The sequence below is a fragment of the Cervus canadensis genome, chromosome 9, assembly GCF_019320065.1.
Source record: "Cervus canadensis isolate Bull #8, Minnesota chromosome 9, ASM1932006v1, whole genome shotgun sequence".
In the NCBI taxonomy this organism is placed as follows: Eukaryota; Metazoa; Chordata; class Mammalia; order Artiodactyla; family Cervidae; genus Cervus; species Cervus canadensis.
The window spans coordinates 62048299-62074952 of NC_057394.1; the positions used below are offsets into that span (position 1 = coordinate 62048299).

A 26654-nucleotide genomic window follows, 5' to 3' on the forward strand; every position below is an offset into this window, starting at 1 on the left:
GGGGAAAAGGCAGAATTTCCCCTTTCCAGCCCCAAACTGTGAGCACTTTTATTGTGCATTAAGGCCAAAAGGAATACGCTTGTATTAATATCACAAAACATCACCAAAGTGCCGGGGGGGAAAAATCCCTTATGTAATGCAAAGTACCAGAAAGGTAAATGGCTTTATCAACCATGAACTCCTCGGCGAAGCGGATGTGACAGAAATTCTTCTTGCTTTTCCGAATCGCTGTGATGTCACCACACTGCTCAAAGACTTCTTGGATGATCTCCTCGGTGGCATTTTCTGGTAATCCTCCGACAAAGACAGTCTTACACCCGGGAGGTCGTTCTCTTGTGGAGGGGGGTGGAAGATCTGAGAATCACAACAAAACACAGGATGTTTTGCCTTTTACTTATTTTTGCTCTATTTTTTTTTTTTCTTTTCTCTGGTTCACCTGGCAAAAGTCACACTCGCAGACTAACTTTCTCTATTCTGAGCGATGATGAACGTCTAGAGCGACGGACACGGATGGGTGTGTCCTGTTTTCAGTGCCTGCCTCATTCCCACCTCTCCACTCTTCTCTGCTCCTCTCTACGGAGTGGCTATGCCCGTCCATGAACAGAGATAAAGCAAATGTGAGCATAATTTCATTTCTCCTTCATAATACAGAAGCCCAGAAAACCGGCGGGGGCAGGGAGGAAGCCTTCACAAAGTACAAGGCATGATGAAATGACAACATGATGAAAACCCGAGGCTGGTTATCTGCTTTGTCTTGCTGGGGTATAATGGAGCGACGAGGCAGAACGGGAAACAGCCTGAAAGCGGGCACAGTACTTACTTGGCTGGGAAACACTGGGCCTGAAAAAAATACGCTTTCAAAAAAAAATTATTCACATTTAAATGAGCAAACTCCTAAATTTGAGGGAGGCTGTATAAAAAGATAAAATGTACACTGTCACAACATTTTACCTAGTTTATATGTAGATTACTAAAGCAATCTTCTCTAGAAGGTCCACTTTAAAAAGGCAACACTGATTAATATGAATAAAAAAAATTCCAGCTATTTAAGCCCATAAACTTAGTATCAGAAGTTAAATTAAGAAAAAAAAACACAACTGGCCTATTCACTTCATCAAATGTATGTTTCCTTCAAGTGAAGGCAATCTGGCCCAGGAGCTCGCAGATGCAGTCTCCCCCCACCAAAATTGCTAACTGCCAAATTAATTCCCTTTTCCATCTAGCAAAATGCATTTCAGAGTTTCTCTCACGCATTTGTGAAGATGGATGGAAGTATTCACATATTTCACACTCTGATCCGCAGCAAATGCTAGACTTCATTGCGCGCAAAAAAAAAAAGATTCTTAATGCTGGCTATACATCCCCAATCACACGTTTGCCCTTCATGGTGTCGATTCAGCTCCTGGAAAGACACAGGAACCCACAGATTTGTTCCGTTCTAGAGACAAAGGACTTCTGTAGCATGATCCCCGCTCTGCGTACCGAAGTGGGAGAACTTTTCAGTCATATCGGAAAATGAATACTGTATTAAAAAAAAAAGAAAGAAATTAAAACTTGATGATCAAATACTTCTCACAGATGCCACTTACTTGGATTTTGAGGGAAAAGAGTACAACTTTTGCAGTGGATTATTTCTTTGACGACAGCCACTTCTGTTGGCGGTGGGGGTGGTACTAGCCCCAGGCCTGGTATCATCGGATTAATAGGGGTGATCCCAGTCATCATGTTGAGGCCTGGATCGAAGCCTGGTACACAGATCGAGTCTGTAAAGTACATAAGATATCATTTTGGTTGGTGGATCTTACATCAGTTTTTGTGGTTACTTTCCTGTTTTCCTGCAAAGGTGATTTGACTTTAGGCTTTCTATTTTTTTTATGAATTTCTCATTGGCATAAATATAGCAATACAGAAAGGTAAAGAGTAAAGATGAACTTAATGCTTCATGGAAAAGATATGTTATTTAAAATATTAACACGGCAGGACAGAAGATAGCATATTAGAGTGCAAAACCATGAACCAGGAAGCTCTGCTATTATTGTCAACTCTATTTTCTGTTTCTTAACTTCCAATGCAGATGTAACTGCCTTATGACCCAGGAGGTGGGAAGAATATATTTAACACTGAAGTGCCCAGTGAATCCAATTGTCAACCTGGTTTTATCCAAAGAGGCTTCTTATCCAAATGACCTAGATTTAAGAAAAGTTCAGTTTAGATGTACATACTTTATAATCATGCATTCAGGTCCAACCAGGAAATAAAAAACAAAGAGTGATTATAATCACGAAGGCTGGGTTGCATACTCAGGCGAATCTGACTTTTTGTAATCCCATGGACTATAGCTCAAAAGGCTCCTCTGTCTATGGGGTTCTCCAGGCAAGAATATTGGAATGGGTAGCCATTTCCTTCTCCAGGGAATCTTCCTGACCCAGGGATCAAACCCACATCTCCTGCGGCTCCTGCACCAGTGGGTGGGTTCTTTACCACTGAGACACCCGGGCAGCCCATGGGTTAGATACGTGTGGGCATAAAATCAGCTATATACATTTCCGAGTTCTGTTCGATAATCACACGTTCTTCCTCTAATTTAATCAGCAAATAACTGACTGCCCTTCTGAAATCTTTATTTGTTGAATAAAAAAATACAGCTTTATGCCCTGCAATAAAAATGGAAGGGCACAAAAAGGATGGGTTTTCCAATATAAACACTGAATTTTTTTTTTAGTGTGATAATAAAGGAAGTCATTTCAAAGGGATATAAAGGGATTTTTTTTTTTTTTAATTAGTAAGGCCTTTCTAAGGGTAGGGATTGTTACAGTGTACTGAATTTGTGAGTAGCTGCAGGGAGATCTCTCTCCTGAGGATCCTTCTGTTTTCAGATAACAAATACTCTCCCTGGTGGTGTGGTACTGCTCCCAGGCAGGCAGATCAGCAGCTCAGACGCCTCTGGAGGTAGCCCTGGTGACCCTCCACAACCGTCCTTGGGAATGAAGTTTGCTTCTCTAATTTCTCTTTTCTCTGCCATTATTCTAGCTCATTCCCCTTCTTCCCTCCTGCCCCCTCCCCTCTGAGGTTCTCATACCCAGCTGGTGCCGCAGGCTCTTGGGAGGCCTCACTCTTTGCTTGCCTGAGCTGACAGGTCAGCTAAGCCCAGAGGCAGGTGAAGGGACAACTCCAGGCTTTGTTTACTAAGACAGGCCAGGACAGAGGCCCAGCGTCAACTTTTCCTTTCCGGGAAGAAGTCTGTTAGAGCTTTCTTTCAGCTACTTGGGCTGTTTCCGTTCCTCTTCTGGGCTGAACGGTAGAAGCAGGGTGATCCTGATTTATGACCCCAAGAAGACCACTGGCCCATTTATGAGGAGATCCATTTAATCTGACTGCATATCAGCCTCACTTCAGTAAAAGGAGGTGGGGTTTTGGGTTTGGTTTTTGCTTTTTGGTTTTTTAAAGAAACCCTCCATGTAAATGCCAAAGCAGCACTGTCTTTCAAAGCAGTCACCCTGACATCCTAGGCACTTCTATAATCGTGGTTCTCAGTTTCTTGGTCTCTCACGTGGGGTTTGGACTGGACAGTCTTTGCGAGCACGAGCCTCTGAGGACTTCAGGATTCTGCACAGACAACTGCTCAAAACAAAGTGGGGTACAAATGACATCAACACTTGGGAAGGGACAGAGACAGGTCTAATACTCTGGTTATTCATCTGAAATGTTCATGAAGTTTCACAGTCTTATTCCCATTTCACAGATAAACGAATCAAGGCTTAAAGCAGCAAAGTGAGATTTCTAACATCACAGAGCAAACATATGGCAGAGTCAGAACGAGGGCCCAGGTCTCTGGCTCTGGTTTTAAATACATCTCTTTTTATAACCACTTCAAAGTTTCCACTGAGAATGACCCAACACTATCATTCACATAATGCATGCCACTACTACAAATGTATTCTACTCTTAAAAAAAAAAAAATCAAGATATAGCCTTCTGATCCAGATGCCAATTCTAAAGGAGAAGTTCCAGAATAGAATGGCTTCCAATGTCATCATCACTGACATAACATATTGGCTTCTAAGGAGAATCTATTAGAAATAGACATATTGCCAAGGGGAATATTGGCAGGGTGATGCCTTTATTTAATCTCATTTCATACATGAGATTTGTCTGTTTCTTTCCTGGCCTGGCCCTTACTATTGTTTGCCAACACAGGGTGATTTAAGGCTGAAACCACTCAGGACTGCAAACCCTGAAATGAGAGCTCCGTGAATTACAATAACCAGATGGTTCCCCAAATGAGACAAGGGGTCCAGCCCTTGAGTTCTCTTTTAGTTGTAGCAGACTTCTGTTTTTTTTTTTTTTTTTTTTAAGGCCAAATAAATAAATACATCTTCAGAAATAGAAACAAAAGATTAACAACTCTTGAGCTAGATATCTGAATACACAAAGAGTTACTTTGCTTTTTATGAGACATGAATACAAAGAGATTGGGGAGGGGTTAATGAAATCTGCATGGTGAGTGCAATAGTCTGAAAAGCACTTAGCAAAGAATTAGCGCTTAAATTACGTTGGACCTCAAAGAATCTGAGATTCTGTATTTGAGGGGAAGAGGTAAGAAAGATTAGACTTAAAATATTATGAACCCATTACTTTTTAACAATGTATGGGCACATGAAAACTGTATTCTCAAACAGCACAGGAGTCTGTTACGGATGAATGCATTAAAGAAAATGCACAAGTTTTGAAGGTGTGAGAGAGACACGTGCATAAAAAGACAAAGGTGAGGAGAGAATGGACACTCTCAGAGTCAGTTCCTTGTCTTGCTTTGAACTTGAGAGATGGTAAGCTCTAATTCCACTCAGGGAAAAATGGGAGGAGGTGGGAAACTGCAGCAAGAAATAATTCAATTAAGCTATGACAAACCTAGAGGTTGTATTAAAAAACAGAGACATCACTTTGCTGACAAAGGTCCACATAGTCAAAGCTGTGGTTTTTCCAGTAGTCATGTACAGATGTGAGAGTTGGACCATAAAGAAGGCTGAGCGCTGAAGAACTGATGTTTTTGAATTGTGGTGCTGGAGAAGACTCTTGAGAGTCCCTTGGATGACAAAGAAGTTAAACTAGTCCATCCTAAAGAAAATCAACCCTGAATATTCATTTCAAGGACTGATGCTGAAGCTGAAACTCCAATACTCTGGTCACCTCATACGAAGAGCCAATTCACAGGAAAAGACAATGCTGGGAAAGATTGAGGGTAGGAGGAGAAGGGGGTAGCAGAGGATGAGATGGTTGGATGGCATCATCAACTCAGTGTACATGAGTTTGAGCAAACTCTGGGAGACAGCGAAGGACAGAGGAGGCTGGCGTGCTGCAGTCCACTCGGTTGCAAAGAGTCAGACACGACTGAGTGACTGAACAACGACAAGTATATAATAGAACTTTCTTCTAGAAACTGTACTTAAGCAAGAGGATGCATCACTTATTGCCAAGCTTGAGGCCAGGTCCAGCTGCTCTCTGTATGGCTAGCTGCGATCACAGAGACAGAGAGGCTGAAGCTCAGAAAATGTTTTGTCTTTCTCCAATTGGACAAGACAAAAGCAGAAACAAAAATCCTGTTGAATCGGTTTAGTGTTTTATCTATCAGATGACCGTTTTTCAGAGGGCGACCTGTGGTTTGTGTTGCAGGCTTTTGAGGTAAGGCAGTTGAATCCATCCATTCGTTCATTCATTCAACACGTGCTGGGCACATACAACTGCCCGGATCTGGAGTTACACAGGTAACAGCAACACGTTCCCCACTTGGGAGAAATCAGAGTTTGAAGAGAGCAGGAAGGATGAGGACCATCCTCAGCAGAAGAGCTGGGACATGTGAACTGAGGCTCCAAGGGCTAAGAGTTGTCCAGGAAGGGGCCAGCCAGGGGGAGCCTGATAGGAGAAGTCTGAATAATCACGGGGCCACAGTACAGGGAGCATGTGATGGTGTGGCCTGATGGAACACGGGGATCTTGCCATTCGAGCCAGTCTGCCATCACCGGATGGCGGCCCCTGAGGGCCAGGTGTGCCCTCTGCTGAGCCAGGGGCCCCGGGCGGGGCTCTGTGCTGCCCTCCATCCCTCCCGCACTCTTCAACAGCTGCCCCGAGCGGCGGCTTGCCCCTTTTCTGTCCTTCCAGGCACTGCCTCAGTAAAGAACCTCGTATTTAAGGTGAACACTAGATCCCATTTGAAAGAAAGGCAATAAATAGTATGGTCAAGGCTGGACAGAACTAGGTTAGGGGTGGGCTGGACTGTGGCTGAGTGGATGGACGGACACCGTCAGTGCCAAGAACAAGGGCAGCCCAGGAGGCAGGACACAGAGCTCTAAGGGAAGAAACGAGAAAAAAGGTGGGAATCAGGCCAACTGGTAGCATTCGGGGTCTGGTGATGGCGAGAGATCGTGAGCAGCAGACAAAACATGAAGCCAGGCTGGCCGACTTTGCCAGGAGACACTGTCTGCAGGTCACAAAGCCTGAGCCACCCTGGTCCACGGTTCTGACTCATTCCAGGCAAAACTGGAGTTTGGCAACACCACTACGGGGCCACAGGTCAAGAAAAAGTAGGCAATCGGGCAGGTTACCTAAGTGGAGACTCAGGCTGGAGAAGTAAGACAGGCTCTGGACACCAGGAGTGATGCCTGGGGTTTGAAGGAGCAAGCAGATGCCCTAGAGTACAGGGCAGGGTACTGCCAGGTCAACCCAGCAGGATGCTGAGTCCCAGAAGCAGGGTGCTGGGGTCCCCTTCCTCCTACCAGAGGTGTGGGGTTCAGGGCCCAGACATGCACAGGCAGAGACAGGCTGGAGGGGTCCCGACAGATGTGCAGTAACTCCCCTCATTTCACAAGAAGTATTGACTCCAAACATGATCTGTCATCACTTGACAGAGAAACCACATGATATATGGGGACATTCTTTTTCTTGGAGTTGAGGATGGTGACACTGTTTTTTGCAAGGGTTTCTCACTGCAATTGATGGCAGTCTTGCTTCCGTAAGGTCATTTAAGTTCATGGATTATTAAGGGAATACTTTTTCCAACCCAGGTCTGCCTTTCATTTAATAGCCTTAAAAGTCATTTCATGATCAACAAGGAAAAGCATGATCAACAAGAAAAAGATGCTAAAAAGGGTGATCTTGAAGTAGACAGATATGGGCACAGCCAGGTGAACAGAAGTTAAGTTCCTTAACTTCTCTAAGCTTCAGCATCTTCATTAGGTGGAGGTGAACATGAACACTGGACACACTACATCCACAAGACGGGAGCATCAGAGGATGGTCTACAGGACAGGTGTGTACGGACATGTGCATGCCCAAGTCTGCAGTCAGATGTCCTACGGTCAGGTCCCTGGGTCTCCCACATACTGGCTATGCGACCTCAGGAAATTGAATTAACCTTGTTAAATCTCACTTATAATAGCCATAAAATGGAGATAATCATATTTCAACCTTAATGCTCTTGGGTGGAGTAAACAGGATTAAATGAAAACCCACAGTGTTTAATGTAACATCGAACATATGGTAAGTATGCAACAAATGGAAACGGTTGCCTACAACACTAATATGGATTTTCATAACTACTTCACGTAATCTTAAATAAGTATGTTATCAACACTGTATACACATAAAACATCATCACGGCACTCCCCTGGTGGTTCAGTGGTAAACAATCCACCTGCCAATGCAGGAGACATGGATTCCATCCCTTATCCGGGAAGATTCCACATGACTCAGAGTAACTGAAGGAAATCGACCCTGAATATTCATTGGAAGGACTGATGCTGAAGCTCCAATACTTCAGCCACCTGATGCAAAGAGCCAACTCATTAGAAAAAACCCTGACGCTGGGAAAGATTGAAGGAAGGAGAAAGGGGCGACTGAGGATGAGGTGGTTGGACGGCATCACTGACTCAATGGACATGAACTTGAGCAAACTCTGGGAGACAGTGGAGGACACGGGAGCCTGGTGTGCTAACGTCCAGGGGATTGCAGAGTTGGACACGACTTAGCGACTGCACAACGATGACGACTAAGCCCAGGCGTCACAGCTCCTAAGCCTGTGCTCTGGAGCCTGGGAACCACATCTGTGGAGCCCATGCACCACAAAAACTGAAGCCCACGCATCCTAGAGTCTGCACTCTGCAGCAAGAGAGGCCGCTGCAATGGGAAGCCCATGCACTGCAACGGGGATCAGCCATGGCTCGCCGGAACCAGAGACAAGCCCGCACAGCAATGGAGACCCAGTGCTGCGGTGTCAGCTCAGTCGTGTCTGACTCTGCGACCCCATGGACTCTAGCCTGCCAGGTTCCTCGATCCACGGGATTCTCCAGGCAAGAATACTGGAGTGGGTCGCCATTTCCTTCTCCGTGACCCAGCACAGCCAAAAATAAATACATACATAAAAATAAAAAAAAAATTTTTTAAAAATCATGATGATGATAAATTCCATTTGACTAACATTTGAGTGCCTACTAGGTGCTAGACTTTGTCTAGGTACTTGACCTGCAAAGACAAAGACGGGAGTCCTTTCTTAGGGAAAGCAACAGTCTGGTGGCAGAAACAACTACATAGAAAATGACAGTATCGTGTGAGAACTGTTACAGAACAATTAAATAAGAGGTGCTATGGAAATACAAAGAAGGGGGCATCAGAACCCATTTGGGGCAGGGGTGTTATGGCTTAAACTGTGTCCCCCGAACAGGTATGTTGAATTCCTAATTCCCCTAGGAAGCTGAGGATGTGACTTTATTTAGAAATGGGTCTTTGTGGATGTGATCAAGTTAAGGTAAGGTCATACTCTGCTTAGGGTGGGCCCTATCTAACATGACTGGTGTCCTTATAAGAGAAGGAGAGACACAGACAGACACACAAAGATGGAAGCAGTGACTGAGATGAGGAGGCCGCAAGCCAAGGAATCCCGCGGACCACTGATGAAAAACAGCAGCTAGGAGGAAGGTGTGAAACAGATTCTCCTCTAGATCCTTCAGAGATAGGACAGCCCTGCCAACACCTCGATTCCAGACGTCTCGCCTCCAAAACCGTGAGTGAAGACATTTCTGCTTTAAGCCCTCCCCCTCTGCTCTCTGTTCTGACAGCCCTAGGAAACTGATCCAAAGGGACAGCATCATTGAAGGATCCCAAGAGGGGTGTAACAGCTGACCTGAGTCTTAAAAAGGATGGCCTCTACATATGCACTAGGCGTATAAAAAAGGTATTCCCACAATATCCTTATCAGGATCAGAAACACAAAGATAGTTCTAAATATTCTCTTTGAAGAAGTGTTCAAAGCCAGTCCCCTGGAGGCAGAACTGCCCTTCAGTTTTTCCTCTGTGGAAAAACAATCCTTGAAGACTGCCATATATTTCTGGAGAACAACTTGATCACACAGACTGTACGTTAATGTGATAGTGTACTTTTAAACAGTTAAGTGAGGCTTCCCAGGTGATGCTAGTGGTAAAGAACCTGCCTGTCTATGCAGGTAGACGTAAGAGACACAAGTTTGATCCCTGGGTTGGGAAGACCCCCTGGAGGAGGGCACAGTTACCCACTCTAGTATTCTTGCCTGGAGAATCCCATGGACAGAGGAGTCTGGTGGGCTACAGTCCATGGGGTCACAAAGAGTTGGACATGACTGAAGTGACTTAGCATGCACATGAACTAGCAGAATCTTTAGGAAAGCAAAATTGAAAATGCCGCTGTGATCTTCCCGAAGAGACCAGGAGGTGGAGAGATGTGTGTGCCATTTAATCCCAAGGTACATATCCAAAGCAAGCTCCTGGAGCCTCGCCCAGCTGTGCACGGCCGTATAAACAAAGACCTCATCCCATCAATAAAGCCCTCTGTCTCCTCGTACGGCAGATGCAACGCTGGCAGTTAGAGGAAACGCAGCTGCCAACAGCTAACTTGAGACAGAAGATCTGTGCCCATGTCTGCAAATACGACATGACGCCAAGTGAACGGGATTTTCAAAACTTCTGACCAAAACTGGTGCAGAGAAGAACTGACGGCTGGGAAGGGCTCTGTCAGATCTTTCTAGTAACCTGCACGTGGGAACCATACATGTTCTGATGGAGTGGGAGGTAAAAGCCCATCAAAGGTTCTGGGAAATTCATTCCCACTGGGGGCCAGGGGATTTGAATTTGCTGCCAGAGCAATTTGGGTGCAGAGGCCCGAGCTGTCACACTCCAAGGGAGCCGCTCTGTGTCCCCTGGGCTTGCAGAACACACTCCTCGGACACAACAACCTCACCAGTGAGGCATAAAGACGGCGGTCGGTGCCTGCCAGGCAGGATGGGTTCGATTAGACAAGGAAGCAAAGGCCACTGGGCATTGCTGCGGACCATTACATTTCAGAGCTGCAGGGGACTCGGGCATTTCCTAGTCCTACCATCTTGATTTGGAGATGAGAAAACTGAGGCCCAGAGAGGTGAAGTGACTTGCCCAAAGCAACAGAGCTGAAGAGGCGGACAGTTGGAACTGGCATCAAAAGTCCTGGGCTTGGTCACTGTACATTTGCAGTGTCCAACACTTCTGCATCCTGCCTTTATTGAGATATATCTCGTGATAGCAACCTCTATATTTGCTATCTCTAACCCATTCTGTTGTCCAACTTTTTTTTTTTTATGTAGATCATTTTATAAAGTCTTTATTGAATTTGTTACAATATTGCTTCTGTTTTATGTTTCAGTTTTTTGGCCTGGAGGCATGTGGGATCTTAACTCTCCCACCAGGGATTGAACCCATACACCATGAGCATTGGAAGCTGAGTCTTAACCACTGGACTGCTAAGAAAGTCCATCTAATGGTTTTCACAACGAGATACTGACTGATAAGTGGAGAAGAATTGATGTTTTTGAACTGTGGTGCTGGAGAAGACTCTCGAGAGTCCCTTGGACAGCAAGGAGATAAAACCAGTGAATCCTAAAGGAAATTAACCCCGAACATTCATTGGAAGGACTGATGCAGAAGCTCCAATACTTTGGTCACCTGACGCAAAGAGCTGACTCGCTGGAAAAGACTCTGATGTTGGGAAAGATTGAGGGCAGGAGGAAAAGGTGGTGGCAGAAGATGAGATGGTTGAGTGGCATCACCGACTCAATAGACAGAGTTTGAGCAAACTCTGGGAGATGGGAGGACAGAGGAGCTCAGCGTGCTGCTGTCCATGGGGTTGCAAAGAGTCGGACACGACTGAAAACAACAATGATCTATCTGCTGTCTTTGGCCTGTGCTCCGGGGCTATTCTTCGGTTGAGTTCTCTCTCCTACCTTTATTGCTCAAACCCATGGCAGAAGGTCACATGAACACCTGAGCTTCCTCTCGGCTGCCCTGGGCCTCCTGCTCCCATAGTCCTTCTACGTGTGACTGTCCTTGAAGGCCCCCTCTCCTGAGGTCTGGGGCTTTTCCCCAGAAACAGGCCATGCAGACACCGGCCCCTCTGATCAGGAGTGCTCACTCCTGTTCTGAATTCTGAACTCTGCAGTTTTGCTGACTGGGTGCATCGGACTGAAAGACAGTGGTCACGTTGGTGCGCCCGCTCTGTGCCAGGCGGCGCCCACAGCTTCATGTCCGCTCGTGATCTGGGTCTGTCTGGCAGTTCCGTCACAAAGGTGACATCCTTCGGAGGACCTCAGTCAACTGGAACACGCGTCTTGTCTCCTCAGGGTGCTGTTGTGCAGCACTGCAGTGGGCGCTGTGAAACAAGACAGACGTGTGTCCTGCACTGCGTTTTCCCCGATCTGTGTTTTTTAGGTTCTCCTCCTTCTTGACGGAGGAGCCTGGTGGGCTGCCGTCTATGGGGTCGCACAGAGTCACACACGACTGAAGCGACTTAGCAGCAGCAGCCTGTCTTGAACGTTCCCTCCCGGGCCTTGAGCATTTTATACAAAGGCAGGACAAGTCTTTCAGTAAGTTCCCGCCCCATCCGATTCCCTGGCAAATTTCTTTTTGCAGGTCACACTTGGCCACAGGAGAGAAGATGCCCTTAGACATATCCCATTTAGTTGCCTTCCCCTTGATGCGTTTTTCTTCTAAACACTTTGTTTTTCATTGGCTCCAGTTTTGAGGGCCATTGCCAAGTCTCCTGGCACACAGGCTGACCCCTACTTCCTTGGGAACTCATCAGTTCACTTCCTTCTCTCAGTTGTGTCTGACCCTTTGTGACCCCATGGACTGCAGCCCACGAGGCCTCCCTGTCCATCACCAACTCCCGGAGTTTATCCAAACTCATGTCCATCGAGTCGGTGATGCCATCCAGCCATCTCATCCTCTGTTGTCCCCTTCTCCTCCTGCCTTCGATGTTTAACAGCATCAGGGTCTTTTCGAATAAGTCAGTTCTTTGCATCAGGTGGCCAAAGTATTGGAGCTTCAGCTTCAGCATGGGTCCTTCCAATGAATATTTAGGGCTGATTTCCTTTAGGATTGACTGGTTGGATCTCCTTGCAGTCCAAGGGACTCTCAAGAGTCTTCTCCAACACCACAGTTCAAAAGCATCAATTCTTCAGCACTCAGTTTTCTTTATGGTCCACCTCTCACATCCATCATGACTACTGGAAAAACCATAGCTTTGACTAGACGGACCTTTGTTGGCAAAGTAATGTCTTTGCTTTGTAATATGCTGTCTAGGTTGGTCACAGCTTTTCTTCCAAGGAGCAAGCATATTTCAATTTCATGGCAGCAGTCACCATTTGCGGTGATTTTGGAGCCCAAGAAAAGTCTGTCACTGTTTCCACTGTCTCCGCATCTATTTGCCATGAGGCGATAGGACCGCACTGAGTTCTCTTCCCTCTCTGTGGCCTCCTGGCACTCTCCCGCTTGTGTCTTGTCTGAATGTTCTCCACGGGAAACTATTTACAGTGTATAGGACATCTGTCCTACTCCAGTCTGACGAGATGTTCTTCAGCAGATGAACTGCAGGGTTTTCCATTTTTGGGGGGCCACATCACGTGGCGAGTGGGATCTCCTAGATCCTCGACCAGAGATCAAACCCGTGTCCCCCTGAATTTGAAGTGTGGCGTCTTAAACACTGGACCACCAGGGAAGCCCCTTTCCTATTTATTTCGCTGGTACCTGACCTTCCTCTCAGTTTCCAGTTTGTAACCTCTTGTAGGCAAATATCCAGGGTAGGCCTTTTAGACAGACCTACCCTTGACGGGTTTTCTACACCATCTTTTTCCTCCCCATGGCTATTTAGGCTTGCATTAGCTCTCATCGGGAGCGCTGGGAAGGCCTCTTTGTCTGCCCAGGAGCTTCTTTTCCCTTCCTCCCTCTTCTCCTGCCCTCCCCCACCTCTGCTGTCATCCTGCATCCCCTTCTCACCCCCCTGGACCTGGGATCAGCCAGTGATGCTCACAGGAGGCCCACAAGAATAGACCCTAATTGGGGCCTCTAAATTACTTCTTTCAAACTTTTCACATCCCTAGCTCATTAGCCGATGATTAATTTTCTCTCTGTACGATGTTAAGTGACCTCATACAGCAGGGCTGTTACATAATGATGGGGGAAAAAGGACTGAATAGGCTCGTGGTGTTCTTGGCTTTGTCCTCACTGACAGGCTCATGGCGTGGGAGCAGAAAGTAGAGACGGAACACTGTTGAACGTTGAGAAATATTTTTGACTATTCAGTCAAGCACAGAAGAAGCAGTCCTTAATTTTTACCCATTTATTTATCCATCTATCCACCTTTCCAAGGTGTGGGGACACTCCATGTGTACGTGGGAAGGCTAGAGAGTTATGTTCACACATTTGTTTCTGGGGTTCAATGCCTCTTCATTCTGTAGAGATGTTTCCTCTTCTTTGAAGTCAGGGTAATTGCCAGGCATGATATTGATATAAAGCCCGCTGTAGCCAACTATCATGACAGCAGAGGTGGTATTTCACAGCCTTGGAATGTCTTTATAGAGATCTTCCCTTTGAAACCAGCATCTTTCCAAGGCAATATAGACCTAACCTTTTGATTTTATTTATCAACCTTAGTTTCAGTTGCAGAGGCATGTGGGAGATAGGTAACATCTCATAAATTTAAACAGGAACAAAGGAAAGTGTATTTAATGTGTAGCTTCAAAGAAAACATTCGCAGCATATTATTTTAAACAATTTATGTAGGTTTCGATTTAAACTTACTGTTTGAAGGGGCTGAAGGAACACATAGTTGGTCTCTTTCAATAAGGTCAGCACAGGGCTGTGGACTTGGAGAGAAGATAGAGCCTATTTTAAAAGTAAACACTTCACACTCCTAAAGGAAACTTCAAATCATGTGTTGTATTTAAATCACAGGCTAATCTAATATTAATTTAATTTTTCCACTGTGGGAATATCACCTTAACTCTCGGGTCTAATACAGTCCCTGGCACCTGGTGTCACCCTCAAGAAATATTTGTGAAGTAAATGAAAGAAACTGCAAAATGCACAGAATTGACAAGAGTTCCTACTAAAGGGATGAGACAAGGTAATGCATGGCGGTTAGAACCGTAGGGTCATGGCACAGATTCATGTAAGATTCTAGAGCAGATGATACCTGGGGTTCTTTATATTGATATTTAGCTTATTAACTGAACAGTGAGAGCGATGAGGGTTTCTGCCAGTCATTCTTCTTAATATCACCGGAAAATGATGTGATTGTTACTCACACTTTACCAATAATGACTCTGAGAGGCAGAGGAGCGAGGGGGTGCTCAAGACCACGGAAGACACTGACAGGACAGGTCTCAGTGCCTGGCTGGGTGGCGTTTAACACCCTCCTGCCCGCTCATGGCTGCAAAGCACAGACCTGATCCTAGAGCCATGGGATGGAGAGGCAGGAGTGTAATACGGCATCATCTAAATTCGTACAAAGTCAATTTGCCTGGGTGCACTTGAAAAATTCAGGACAGGAATGGGTACTTTTTTTTTTTTTTTTTTACTACAACTTACTTTCTCGCCAAAGGGAATGCTATAATTTAATGGCATAAGTAAGAGCCACTTTATCAAAGCAAGCTTACAAATGAGGTAGAAATAAAATCCAGATTCATCTACTGCTAACATTTTACATAGGGAACATAAGCCATATTTAATAGACACTATCTATCATTTTATATTATGCTCAATTAAAGGAAAAACAAAGATGGGGGGAAATAAATATGGGGGGGGAAGGAAATGTAGACTCTGGGTAGCAATGAGGAAATAAGGGGGAAAATAAGAGTCGAACATGGAAAAGAGAGAAATCAAACAAAGACCGCAAAGGATTAGGGAGTGCTCCAAGTCCTGAATTCAAGGGCGGGCCTGCCCTCCTGTCCAGCTAATTAGCCTATCTCCATACTTCATCTGCAGAAAGAGGAATAAAAATGGTACTTATCTTGATAGGGTGGTCGTGAGGCTTACATAAAATGCATAAAGGGCTTGGAAGAGTGCCTGGAATATAAGAAATGCTTGATACATACTAGCTAATCATTCAACCATGAGTATTACATGTATTTGTGTGTGCAGAGCAGGGGTCCCCAACCCCTGGGCCACGGACTGATACCAGTCCACGGCCTGTTAGGAACTGGGCTGCCCAGCAGGAGGCTGAGTGGTGAGCGGGAGAGCCAAGCTTCATCCGTGTTCACAGCCACTCCCCATCGCTCACATCGCCGCCTGAGCTCTGGCTCCCGTCAGATCAGCGGTGGCCTTAGATTCTCATGGGAGCGTGAACCCTTCTGTGAACTGCGCATGCGGGGGATCCAGGCTGCACTCTCTTCACGAAAATCTACTGCCTGACGATCCGATTCTGCATTGAGGTGAGCTGTGGTTATTTCATTATATATCACAGTGTAACAATCAGAGAAATAAAGAACACAATAAATGTAATGCGACCGTCCCCCTCTCCCTGGTTTGTGGAAAAATCGTCTTCCACGAAACCGGTCCCTAGAGCTGAAACGGTTGAGGACGGCAGGTGTGGAGCACGCGTGTGTGTTACACCGTGTACATGGTACAATATCGCCTGGGTGTCCTTCCTTTAAAAAAAAAAAGGCATCCTGCAGTCTTCTCAGGTGATGTTCTATTATCTATCTCAATTCCAAGAAGTAATTCTTTAGGTGGAAATCAGGAGGCTCTTTTCTAGGTAAACAACTGAGTGGGTAGAGCCGTACAGTTTCCCACAGGAAACATTTCTCTGCAAGTTTAGTACCAGGGAAAAACTCCTCTCTGCCCCTGAGGACCCAAGATATTTTTCTGTGCCTGGAAATGAGAATTACAGAATTCAGAGCTGTTTACACTCAGCTTTCTCTGCAGGAATATTAGGTGCTATACCCAAACACACCATTGCGCTATTCATATATCTGGCATGTCTGCTTTCTCCTTAAATTTAGTTTTTCCCTTTGTAATCCTGTTTTATTAACTTAAATGAACATGTCTATGTTATTAAGCTTCTTTATACACACACACAGTCTTTAAATGAATTAAAACTGCTCAGTGCCAGACTTTAAAAATACTTTGTTACATCTGATGCTCTGGCCAGATTTAATTATTTACATGCTAATGTGAATTTTAATTTAGAAAATGCCAAACCATACTCTGATAGCCTATCATTTCTAGCGATGTCCTGAGAAATCTCAGGGGCTGACTTTTTCAGAGAAGTAAACTAAGGCGGAATAATTTTGCTAAGAAATTGCCATTTAAAATGAATTCAGCCTTTTGGGCTGAACGTGGTATTAGACTTTGAGGAACATGTCCGAACAACATGTTTTGGTCAAGTCTTCCTCCATGGTGTCAATCCCTCAATATGAAAAACTCAGAGAACTCATTCTCGGTATGAAAAATAGATTGTAAATTTTTTTTTTTTCCTGGAGAGTTCAGGGGGAGGAGCAGAGACTAGCCCACAGATCTTCATTTGAAATTACTTTCTGTCCAGTTGTAAATACACAGAATGTTTTTGCTCTTCATTTGGAGGGGGGCGGGTCCACGTCTGCTAACTCACGCTCATTCCCAGAGGCCTCTTGTTTTGGACTGTCACTAAGCCTTTGTGCAACACTATCTTTTCAATGTCCTTTCTCCATCATTTAATGAGCTAGTGCTCCTTACGTCTCTCTGAGATTGTTCCCCCCTTAAACATGAGGGACGAGGCTGGGCTTTGGGAGACTGAAGACATTTGCCCACAGCATCCCTGGACTCGGAAGAGAGGCAGATGGTGGACCATCCCCTCCTGGCTGCGGTGAGGGTGTATTTGCCTGCAGTCTTCCAGAAAACCCAGGGCACAGGGGGAGAGCCGGGATGCTCGACATGCAGGGCTCGGCCCCACGTCCACCCCAGGCTCCTCACTGCGGACCTGAGGCGCCCGTCTGCCCTGCCTAGCTCCCACTGTCACTGCGGACGCCAGATGTCATGATGGACATTTATGTGCCAGCCGTTTACAAACCCGAAAGCAACATCCAAATGTAAATTATGGTTAGAATTTTTTCCACTTCAGAGGCCTCTGGGGCTCCACAATGGTGCTAAGTGCTTCTCCTGTGCAGAAAGAGAACTCAATATATTATTTTGTATATATTGTGCTTTAAAGAGCAGACAGGAAGGAGGAGGGGGAGGGGAGGGGGCATGATGTGTGTGTGTGTGGCGAGGGGTACATCCTCTTTCTTCTCATTGTAACCTATGGTGCCAACACAGTCATGCCATCCTCCACGTTAGGGCCATCACTCAGTTTTACAGCTGGAAACACTGAGGAGCTGAGCAATCTACTGTCCTGGGTCCCTCTGAGATCTCTGCTCATTCGTTATCTACAAGGATGTTAAGTCATGTGCTAGTGGCTGGGGGAGCAGAGATAAGCCCGGACCCCTGGCTCCGCGGTGCTCAGTACTGTGACACAGATGCGTGGGCCGTGGCTGCATAAGAAAGTGGCAGCAGAGTTCGGGAGGATGCTGTCCTACACAGCATCCGCGCCATCTCTGTGCAAAGAGCGGGTCCACACTCTGAAGGACAAGGAGCCTTCTCATTGTAAATATCTGCCTAGCTGAGCCACTGTGTCCCCAAGTCTGAACACAGAGTTCTTCTGTAAACACATTCCCAAGTCAGACAGCGGCTGCCCCTCGGGGCTGAAGCTGCACTTTGGACAGCTCTCATTTTTACCACATTTATCAAATGATTCTTTGAGGGCAGAGGATGGCCTGGTGTTTTGTTTCTTTATCTGTGTTACTATGTATCTTTCTCTTCTTCTTAGTTCTGGGGCCATTCTGGATCAACAGGCCTCCATCAGGCTGAGTTTATATCAAAAGCATCCCCGGAGTGGAAGATGGAGGTACAGAGCTGTCAGGGACGGAGTCCGAGGCTCTGCTAACCGACAGCTGCTGGTTGAAACCGAACGGGGCATCTCCGTCTGCCAGAAAAGCCAGAGTAGAAATGCTAGCTCGGGCATTCAGACCCTTATTCAATTATGGATTTTTTCTTTTGACTATAACAAAAACAGATCGTAACACATTTTTTTTTTTCCAAACACATGTGGTAATTCAGTCAAAAGGATCTGAGACCTTGATCACAGTTATTTTTCTTCCTTCCATCACATAGTGATGGGACAGAGGTGTAAGGGAAAGGAATAATTTCTGCATAAAGTGTCTATTGCACAAACAGAGCTAAGTTAAGCTAAAATCATAGAGTGAACTGGGAGGATGTATCAAGTGTGAATCATGAGGTTTGATTCTGGGACCTTACTTGGGGCTTCCCAGGTAGCTCAGAGGGAAAGAATCCAGCTGCCCATGCAGGAGATGTGGGTTGGTTTGGTCCCTAGGTTGAGAAGATTCCCTGGAGAAGGAAATGGCAACCCACTCCAGTATTCTTGCCTGGGAAATCCCATGGACAGAGGAGCCTGGCGGGCTCGCAAGAGTTGACAGGACTTAGTGACGGAACAGCAGCACCAGCCCTGACTCGACGGCGTGATCAGAGAACTCTGTGGCACCCTTATTAAACACCATCATCACCAAGCACTTGTGCACAGAGCTTCAGCTGGGTGCTGGGGGCACAAAGACATTGAAAACAAGGGTTTGGGCTTCATGGTTCCAACGGGACAGAAACTTCCAGAGAGAATAAAGTGACAAATACAAAGGACCTTCCTCTCTTGAAAAGCATCTTGAAATGAAATGAAAGGGCTGACAGTACAGGTGACGTTACGTGATTCATTGACAGTGGATGGTGAAAAGAGAGCCACGTAGGTGAGCAGGAAATCCCAAACCCTGAGAATGATGCCAGAGAAACCTAGTCCCACAGGTGTCCCTCACACTGTCAAGGGGCTCTGCTAGGATGGCTCCGGAATGTTATCACCTGAAGAAGGAGAGAAGGGTGCACTGGGAGGATGCAGGTCATACTCCTGCCAAGCTTTCAGAAGTGAATTCAGGTACCTCTCCCCTTGTGTTACCCTTTTACACCTGGCTGGGCCTGGACCTCCTAACACTGACCTGTCCTGTGGCCATGGACACCAGCTCCCCCTGGGACTGACTTTATACCAGCTTGCCTGGGAGATTTTCTGAGTTATGGTGATCACTACCCCGTTTTCTGCTTCTTCACCATCTCTTTCATGCCTTTTCCCTCCACAAATAACTCCTGGGTATATTCCCCTCTTTCTTTTTGGATGAATTGCCCTCTGAGTTGTGGCTGGCCTTGAAGAACACATGTGGACCATGGAAGAAGGTTTGGTTAGGGTCTGGAAGGGTTCTCACTTTTACCGAGTATCCTAGGGGCCCAGAAAGATGCCAGGGACCTTGGCAACCTTTATCCAAGTTGTAGAGATTCACCTTGTCTACAGCAGTGCATGAGAAATTAAGGACGGGAAGAAATTTAAGTCAGGTGGCCACTTAGCAATGGCTGAGTCAGAAGGCAAAGCCAGGTCAATCTTACTGCAAAACTCCTTTTGTGACTTCAGGACTGTCAATGACAAGCCCCTGAAATGGATGGATTACGGGGTTTCATCACTACACAGGACTGACCTTTAGCTGGTAAACACCAGGATGGCCATATCACCACTTCAGGCCAGCATCTGTTGTTTGGTCAGTGCCCAAGACCTAACAGTTGTTAAATATTTGGGTATCATCGTTGCCCTTATCCAAATGGAAAACGTGGCAAATGTTTAAACTTCTGCTTCTGGCGAGATGAGAGTAACAGAGACTGAAAATGCTCTCCCACCTGAAACAACGAAAAAGCCAGATAAAACAGATGAAACGTGGTTTTCAGATAATGGACATCAGGCAGGATGAGACAATGATTCCTAAGAGACAGGGAAACAAACAAGGCGAGCCATGTGACTCCCAAGTACCCACTCAGTACTTCCAAGAGAGAGTTCTCAGGACGCAGCACAGGGAAGAGCCCTGCAGCTTCCTCGAGTGAAGATATGATAGGCGGTCTGGGGAAGTCAAGTCTGTCAGAGCTTGCAGGGCAGAGTGCTGGAGAAAAGAACTACAGACATGTATACACACGCACACCCACAAACACAGCTCAGAGACTTAAGAGGACCCACTTCAAGACTTCTGCTGAGGACTGGTGATAAATGCACATGAGGACACTATTCAAGGCCGAGAGACGAACCACTGAAAAGGACTGGAAGAAATAATCCATGGTGACCACAAAGGCTGGGGAGAGTTTGTGTCCTCATCAGCTATAGTTAGAAAAGTCTCACAATTCTTAAGGTATTGGGTAGAATACTCTGAATGGTATGGCCTCATCGGTAGGGCAAAATTAAACCTAGATTAATAACGCTTCAAGTGCAAGTCACTCAGTCGTGTCTAACTCTTTGCGACCTCATGGATTACACAGTCCATGGAATTCTCTAGACCAGAATACTGGAGTGGGTAACCCTTCCTTTCTCCAGGGGATCATCCCAGCCCAAAAATTGAACCCAGGTCTCCCACATTGCAGGCAGATTCTTTACCAGCTGAGCCAGCTTCAAAGCAAGACTTAAAAGGTTAAGACTATTTCCAATTAACTTAAATGTTTCCTGGAATAAACCTCAAAGATATATAGAGGGATAAAAATATACCCACACCTAATAAGGTGAAATTCATGTTTGGCAACCAATGAAAAATTACTACCACATGTGAGAGGCTAACACAAATCTGTGAATATGTTATTTTACATGATTAAGGGGTATTAAGGCTGCAGATAGCATGAAAGTTGCAAAACAGCTGACCTTAAGAGAGATGACACTGGATGATTTAGGGGGCCCAATATAATCACAAGGGTCCTTAAATGGGGATGAGGGAGGCAGAAGAGAAAGTTAAAATGATTTGATGTGAGACGGATTCAACCCACCATTACAGGCGTTGAAGACGGACGAGGGCTATAAGCCAAGGAATGCAGGCAACGCTGAGAAGTTGGAAAAGGCAAGGAAGCAGTTTCTCCTCTGGAGCCTCCAGAAAGGAATGCAGAGTTGATGACACGTTGATTTGAGCCTAACAAGGCCTTCTAACCTACAGAAATGTACGTTGATAAACTGTGCTGTTTTAAGCCGCTAAGTTTGTGGTAACTAGTTACAGCAAAAGAAAGAAATACACCAGGCATATAAAGAAGAAAATGTGACCTATGATAAAGAGAAACACACATCCGTAGACACAATAAAGTGAATAACAGGTGACACCATTAGTAGATGAGAATATTAAAAATGGTTACAACTGTGGTCTATGTGTTCAAGGAGATGGAATAAAGAAGACTGAACACATTATATAGACATGGAAGATTTAAAAAAATACAAGTTGAACTTAATTAAAAATAAATCCAGTTGAACTTCTAGAGGTGACAACTATAATGCATGACATGAAAATATGATGCATAAAATTAATAGCAGATAAAAAATTAAATTACAAATAGTGAATTTGCAGACAATAGTAATAGGAACCACCTAAAAATGAAACACAGGGGAAAAAATAAGAAAAATATAAACAGAACATAAAAAGAGCTGTGGGACAATGACAAACAGCCTAATATACTTGTAATTACTTTCTCTGAAAGAAGGTAATTGAGCCAGAAAAATATCTGATGGCTGAAGATTATCTAAATTTGATAAAAACCATAAACTCAGAAATCCAAGAAGCCAAGAATTCAAGGTACAAAAAAATGAAGAGAAGTATATCATGATACATCATAATCAAGTTATTTAAAACCAGTGATAAAGACAAATTATTAAAGGCATCCAGAGAAAAACAGATAGGTTATATACAGAGGAATAAAGATAACAATGAGAACAGACTTCTTATTAAAAAAAAATGCAAGCTAAATGACTGAAGTGATACCTTTAAAGAACTGTACAAAAAGCTGTCAACACAGACTTCTGTAACAACAACAAAAAAATCTTTCAAAAATGAAAGTGACATACTGACATTTCTGGACATAAAAGCAAAGAATCCAACACAGTAGATCTACACTATAGTCATACTAAATAAAGTCCTTTAGGCAGTAAAATTGCAAAATTAAGTCTGAAAACTGCAAAATTCAGACTTAAACTGAAATAGGGAAAAGCACTAGGCCATTCAGGTATGACTTGGGTCAAATCCCCTATGATTATACAGTAGAAGTGACAAATAAATTCAAGGGATTAGATCTGATAGAGTGCCTGAATAACTACGGATGAAGGTTCCTAACATTGTACAGGAGGCAGTGACCAAAACCATCCAAAAGAAAAAGACAAGGTTGTCTGAAGAAGCTTTATAAACAGCTGAGGAAAGAAGGGAAGTGAAAGGCAAAGGAGAAAGGGAAAGATATACCCACTGAATGCAGAGTTCCAAAGAACAGCAAGGAGGGATAAGAAGCAAGTATACTATCAAGGGTGAAACAGATCACCAGCCCAGGTTGGATGCATGAGACGGGTGCTCAGGGCTGGTGCAATGGGAAGACCCAGAGGGATGGGATGGAGAAGGAAGTGGGAGGGGGGATCAAGATGGGGAACACATGTAAATCCATGGCTGATTCATGTCAATGTATGGCAAAAACCACTACAATATTGTAAAGTAATTAGCATGCAACTATTAAAAATAAATGGAAAAAAAAAGAAAGTCTTCTTAAATGAACAATGCAAAGAAATAAAGGAAAACAATAGAATGGGAAAGACTAGAGAGCTCTTCAAGAAAATTAGAGATACCAAGGGAACATTTTATGCAAAGATGGGCACAAAAAGGACAGAAATGGTATGGACCTAACAGAAGCAGAAGAGATAAAGAAGAGGTGGCAAGAATAACTGTACAAAAAGTTCTTAATGACCCAAATGACCACGATGGTGTGGTCACTCACCTAGAATCAGACATCCTGGAGTGTGAGGTCAAGTAGGTCTTAGGAAACATGACTATGAATCAAGCTAGTGGAGATGATGGGATTCCAGCTAAGCTATTTCAAATCCTAAAAGATGATGCTGTGAAAGTCTTGCACTCAATATGCCAGCAAATTTGGAAAACTCAAAAGTGGCCATAGGACTAGAAAAGGTCAGTTTTCATTCCAATCCCAAAGAAGGGAAATGCCAAGAACTACTGCACAACTGTACTCACTTCACATGCTGGCAAGGTAATGCTCAAAATCCTTCAAGCTAGACTTCAGCAGTACATGAACCGAGAACTTCCAGATGTAAGAGCTGAATTTAGAAAAGGCAAAGGAACCAGAATCAAATCGCCAGCATCATTTGGAATATAGAAAAAGCAAAGGAATTCCAGAAAAACAGCTACTTCTGCTTTATTTACTATGCTAAAGTCTTTGACTGTGTAGATCACAAAAAAATGTGGAAAATTCAAGAGAAGGGAATACCAGGTCACCTTACCTGTCTCTCAAGAAACCTGTATGCAGGTCAAGAAGCAACAGAACAGGACATGGAACAACGGACTGGTTTCAAATTGGGAGAGGAGTACATCAAGACTGTATATTGTCTCCCTGCTTATTTAACTTCTATGCAGAGTACAGCATGCAAAATGCCACGCTGGAGGAATCACAACCTGGAATCAAGATTGCCGGGAGAAACAGCAATAACCTCAGACATGGAGATGACACCAGCCTAATGGAAGAAAGCGAAGAGGAACTAAAGGACTTCTTAATGAAGATGATAGAGGAGAGTAAAAAAGCTGGCTTAAAATTCAAGGTTAAAAAAACTAAGATTATGGCATCTGGTCCCATCACTTCATGGCAAATACATGGGGAAACAATGCAAAGAGTGATAGACTATTTTCTTTGGGAGAAAAGCTATGACAAACCTAGACAGAGTGTTAAAAAGCAGAGAGCTCACTTTGTCAGCAAAGGTTCATACAGTCAAAGCTATGGTTTTTCCAGCGGTCATGTACGGATGTGAGAGCTGGACCAGAAACAAGGCTGAGCACTGAAGAACTGATGCTTTCAAATTGTGGTGCTGGAGAAGACTCTTGAGGGTCCTCTGGACAGCAAAGAGATCAAACTAGTCAATCCTAAAGGAAATCAACCCTGAATATTCATTGGAAGGACTGACTCTGAAGCTGAAGCTCCAGAACCTTGGCCATCTGAAGCAAGCAAAGAGCCAACTCATTGGAAAAGACCCTGATACTTGGAAAGATGGAGAGCAGGAGGAGAAGTGGGTGACAGAGGATGAGATGGTTGGATAGCATCCTGACTCAATGGACATGAGTTTGAGCAAGCTCTGGGAGATGGCGAAGGACAGGGAAGCCTGGCATGTTGCAGTCCATGGGGTTGCAAAGAGTTAGATATGCCTGAGCTACTGAACAACAAAAAGACAGTAAAAAAGTGAAAGGAAATGTAAATTTTAGCCTTATTCTACACAAAGGAATGATGAAAAAGGGTAATAGTAAATATGCAATTCCATGTAAAACAGATTTTCATATTTCTTTAAAAGATAATTGAAAAAGCAAAAATACTAGCAATGTATTTTGGGTTCACAGCAAATGGAGAAGTAAAATGTATCAAAACAAATAGCACATAAAACAAGAGAGGGAAATAAAATTATATTGTTTATGGTTCTTGTACTATACATGAAGTGATAAGTCAACAAGAGAGAAAATTGGAATTGTAAAAGATACTCAATTGAAAAGAACAGAGCAAAACAGAAAGGCTGGCATAAAGATCAGAACAGATAAATAAAACCCATCAGTCAGATTGATTTAAACCCAAATGATAATCATATTAAAGGTAAGCAGTCTAAATACCCTAATTAAAAGGCAGAGATTGTTAGATTAGATTAAAAAGGCAAGACTCAACTATATGCTGCCTACAAGTAATTCATGTTAAATCTGAAGCCATAAATGGGTTAAAAGTATTTAAATTATATACCATGCTAATATGAGTCAAAAGGAAACTGGAGAAGAAAGCTGTTATTAGTACCAGACAAAATGGGTATTAGAACAAAAAATTACCACATATAATGGGGTCACTTCAACATAATAAAGGAGTCAAATAATGACGAGAACATAATGATCCCAAAACATGTTTGCACTGAATAAGAGGACTTTAAAAATACCTGACATAAACATTGATAGAATGGAAAGATGATGTAGAAAAACCCATAATAACAGAGATTTCAATAACTCCCTAGTAACAACTTGCTAGAGCAAGGAGGCAGCAAACCAGTAAGAATATAGAAAGCTTAAATAACACTATCAATCAATTTGACCTACTAACATTTATAGAACACTTCTCTTAACAATGGGAGAAAACATTCTTTTCAGTTGTACACAGTGCATTTACCAAATAGACCATATTCTGAGCATAATGCAAATCTCAATAACATTACAAAGATACAAGTCATAAAAAGCATATTCTCCAACCACAATAAAATAAAATCAGAAATTAATGACATAAAAGCATTTGGACAATCAAATATTTGGAAAATAAATAATGTATTTCTGAATAACTTGTAAGGGTCAAAGAAGAAATCAAAGGAGAAATTAAAAAATATTTTAAACTAAATGAAAATATATACAACAAACCAAAATTCATGAGATGTGGCTACAGCAGTACTTGAGAGGGACATTTATGGCACAACAATGCCCAATTAGAAAAGAGTCTCAAATCAATGAAACTGACTTCCACCTTAAAAATCTGGAAAAAATGATGAACAAATTAAGCAGAATATAAACAACAAAAACAGATAAAAATAGGAATCAAATATAAAACGTTAAAAATATGGAGAAAGTCAATGAAACCAAATGCTAGTTCTTTGTGAAAATCTGTGAAATTGATAAAGCTTTAGCTAGGATTAGGAAACAAAAGATAGAAGATACAACCTACTGATATTAGGCATGAGAGAGCTAACATAATTACAGGTCCTAATAAGTATAACTTGATATTGCAAACAAATTTATGTCAACAAATTCGACAACTTGGATGGAATAGATTCCTTGAAAGACACATATTATTGAAACTCACTAAAGTAAATGTAAATAATCTATATAGTCCAATATCTATTACAGGAATTGAATTCATAATTAAATCACTCTTACAAGGAAACTCTGATCCAAGATGACTTCCCTAGAGAATTCTACCCTAGCATAAATTAAATACTAAATAAAACATAATATTATTCTCTATAAACTCAGAAAACTGAAGAGAAGGCAATACTTTCCAATTTATTTTATGATGCCAACATTACACTAATGCCAAAAACAGGCAAAGGCATTAGAAGAAAAGAAAAATACAGATAATATCAGTCATGATCTTTGATGAAAAAATTTTATGAAACTGAATCTAGTGGTCTGTATAAAG

General features: G+C 43.6%; 1 protein-coding gene across 1 annotated transcript in view; it reads right to left on the reverse strand.

Annotated features, from left to right (window-relative positions):
* The window catches only part of ENOX1 (ecto-NOX disulfide-thiol exchanger 1), a 478202-nt gene that overhangs the window by 178541 nt on the left and 273007 nt on the right, over positions 1–26654 (reverse strand). The window contains exons 5-6 of the mRNA XM_043478063.1: positions 1590–1763; positions 148–354 (exon numbers count right to left, since the gene is read on the reverse strand). Of these exons, the coding sequence (XP_043333998.1) occupies positions 148–354; positions 1590–1763 (381 nt within the window). The remainder of the gene's footprint in view (positions 1–147; positions 355–1589; positions 1764–26654) is intronic.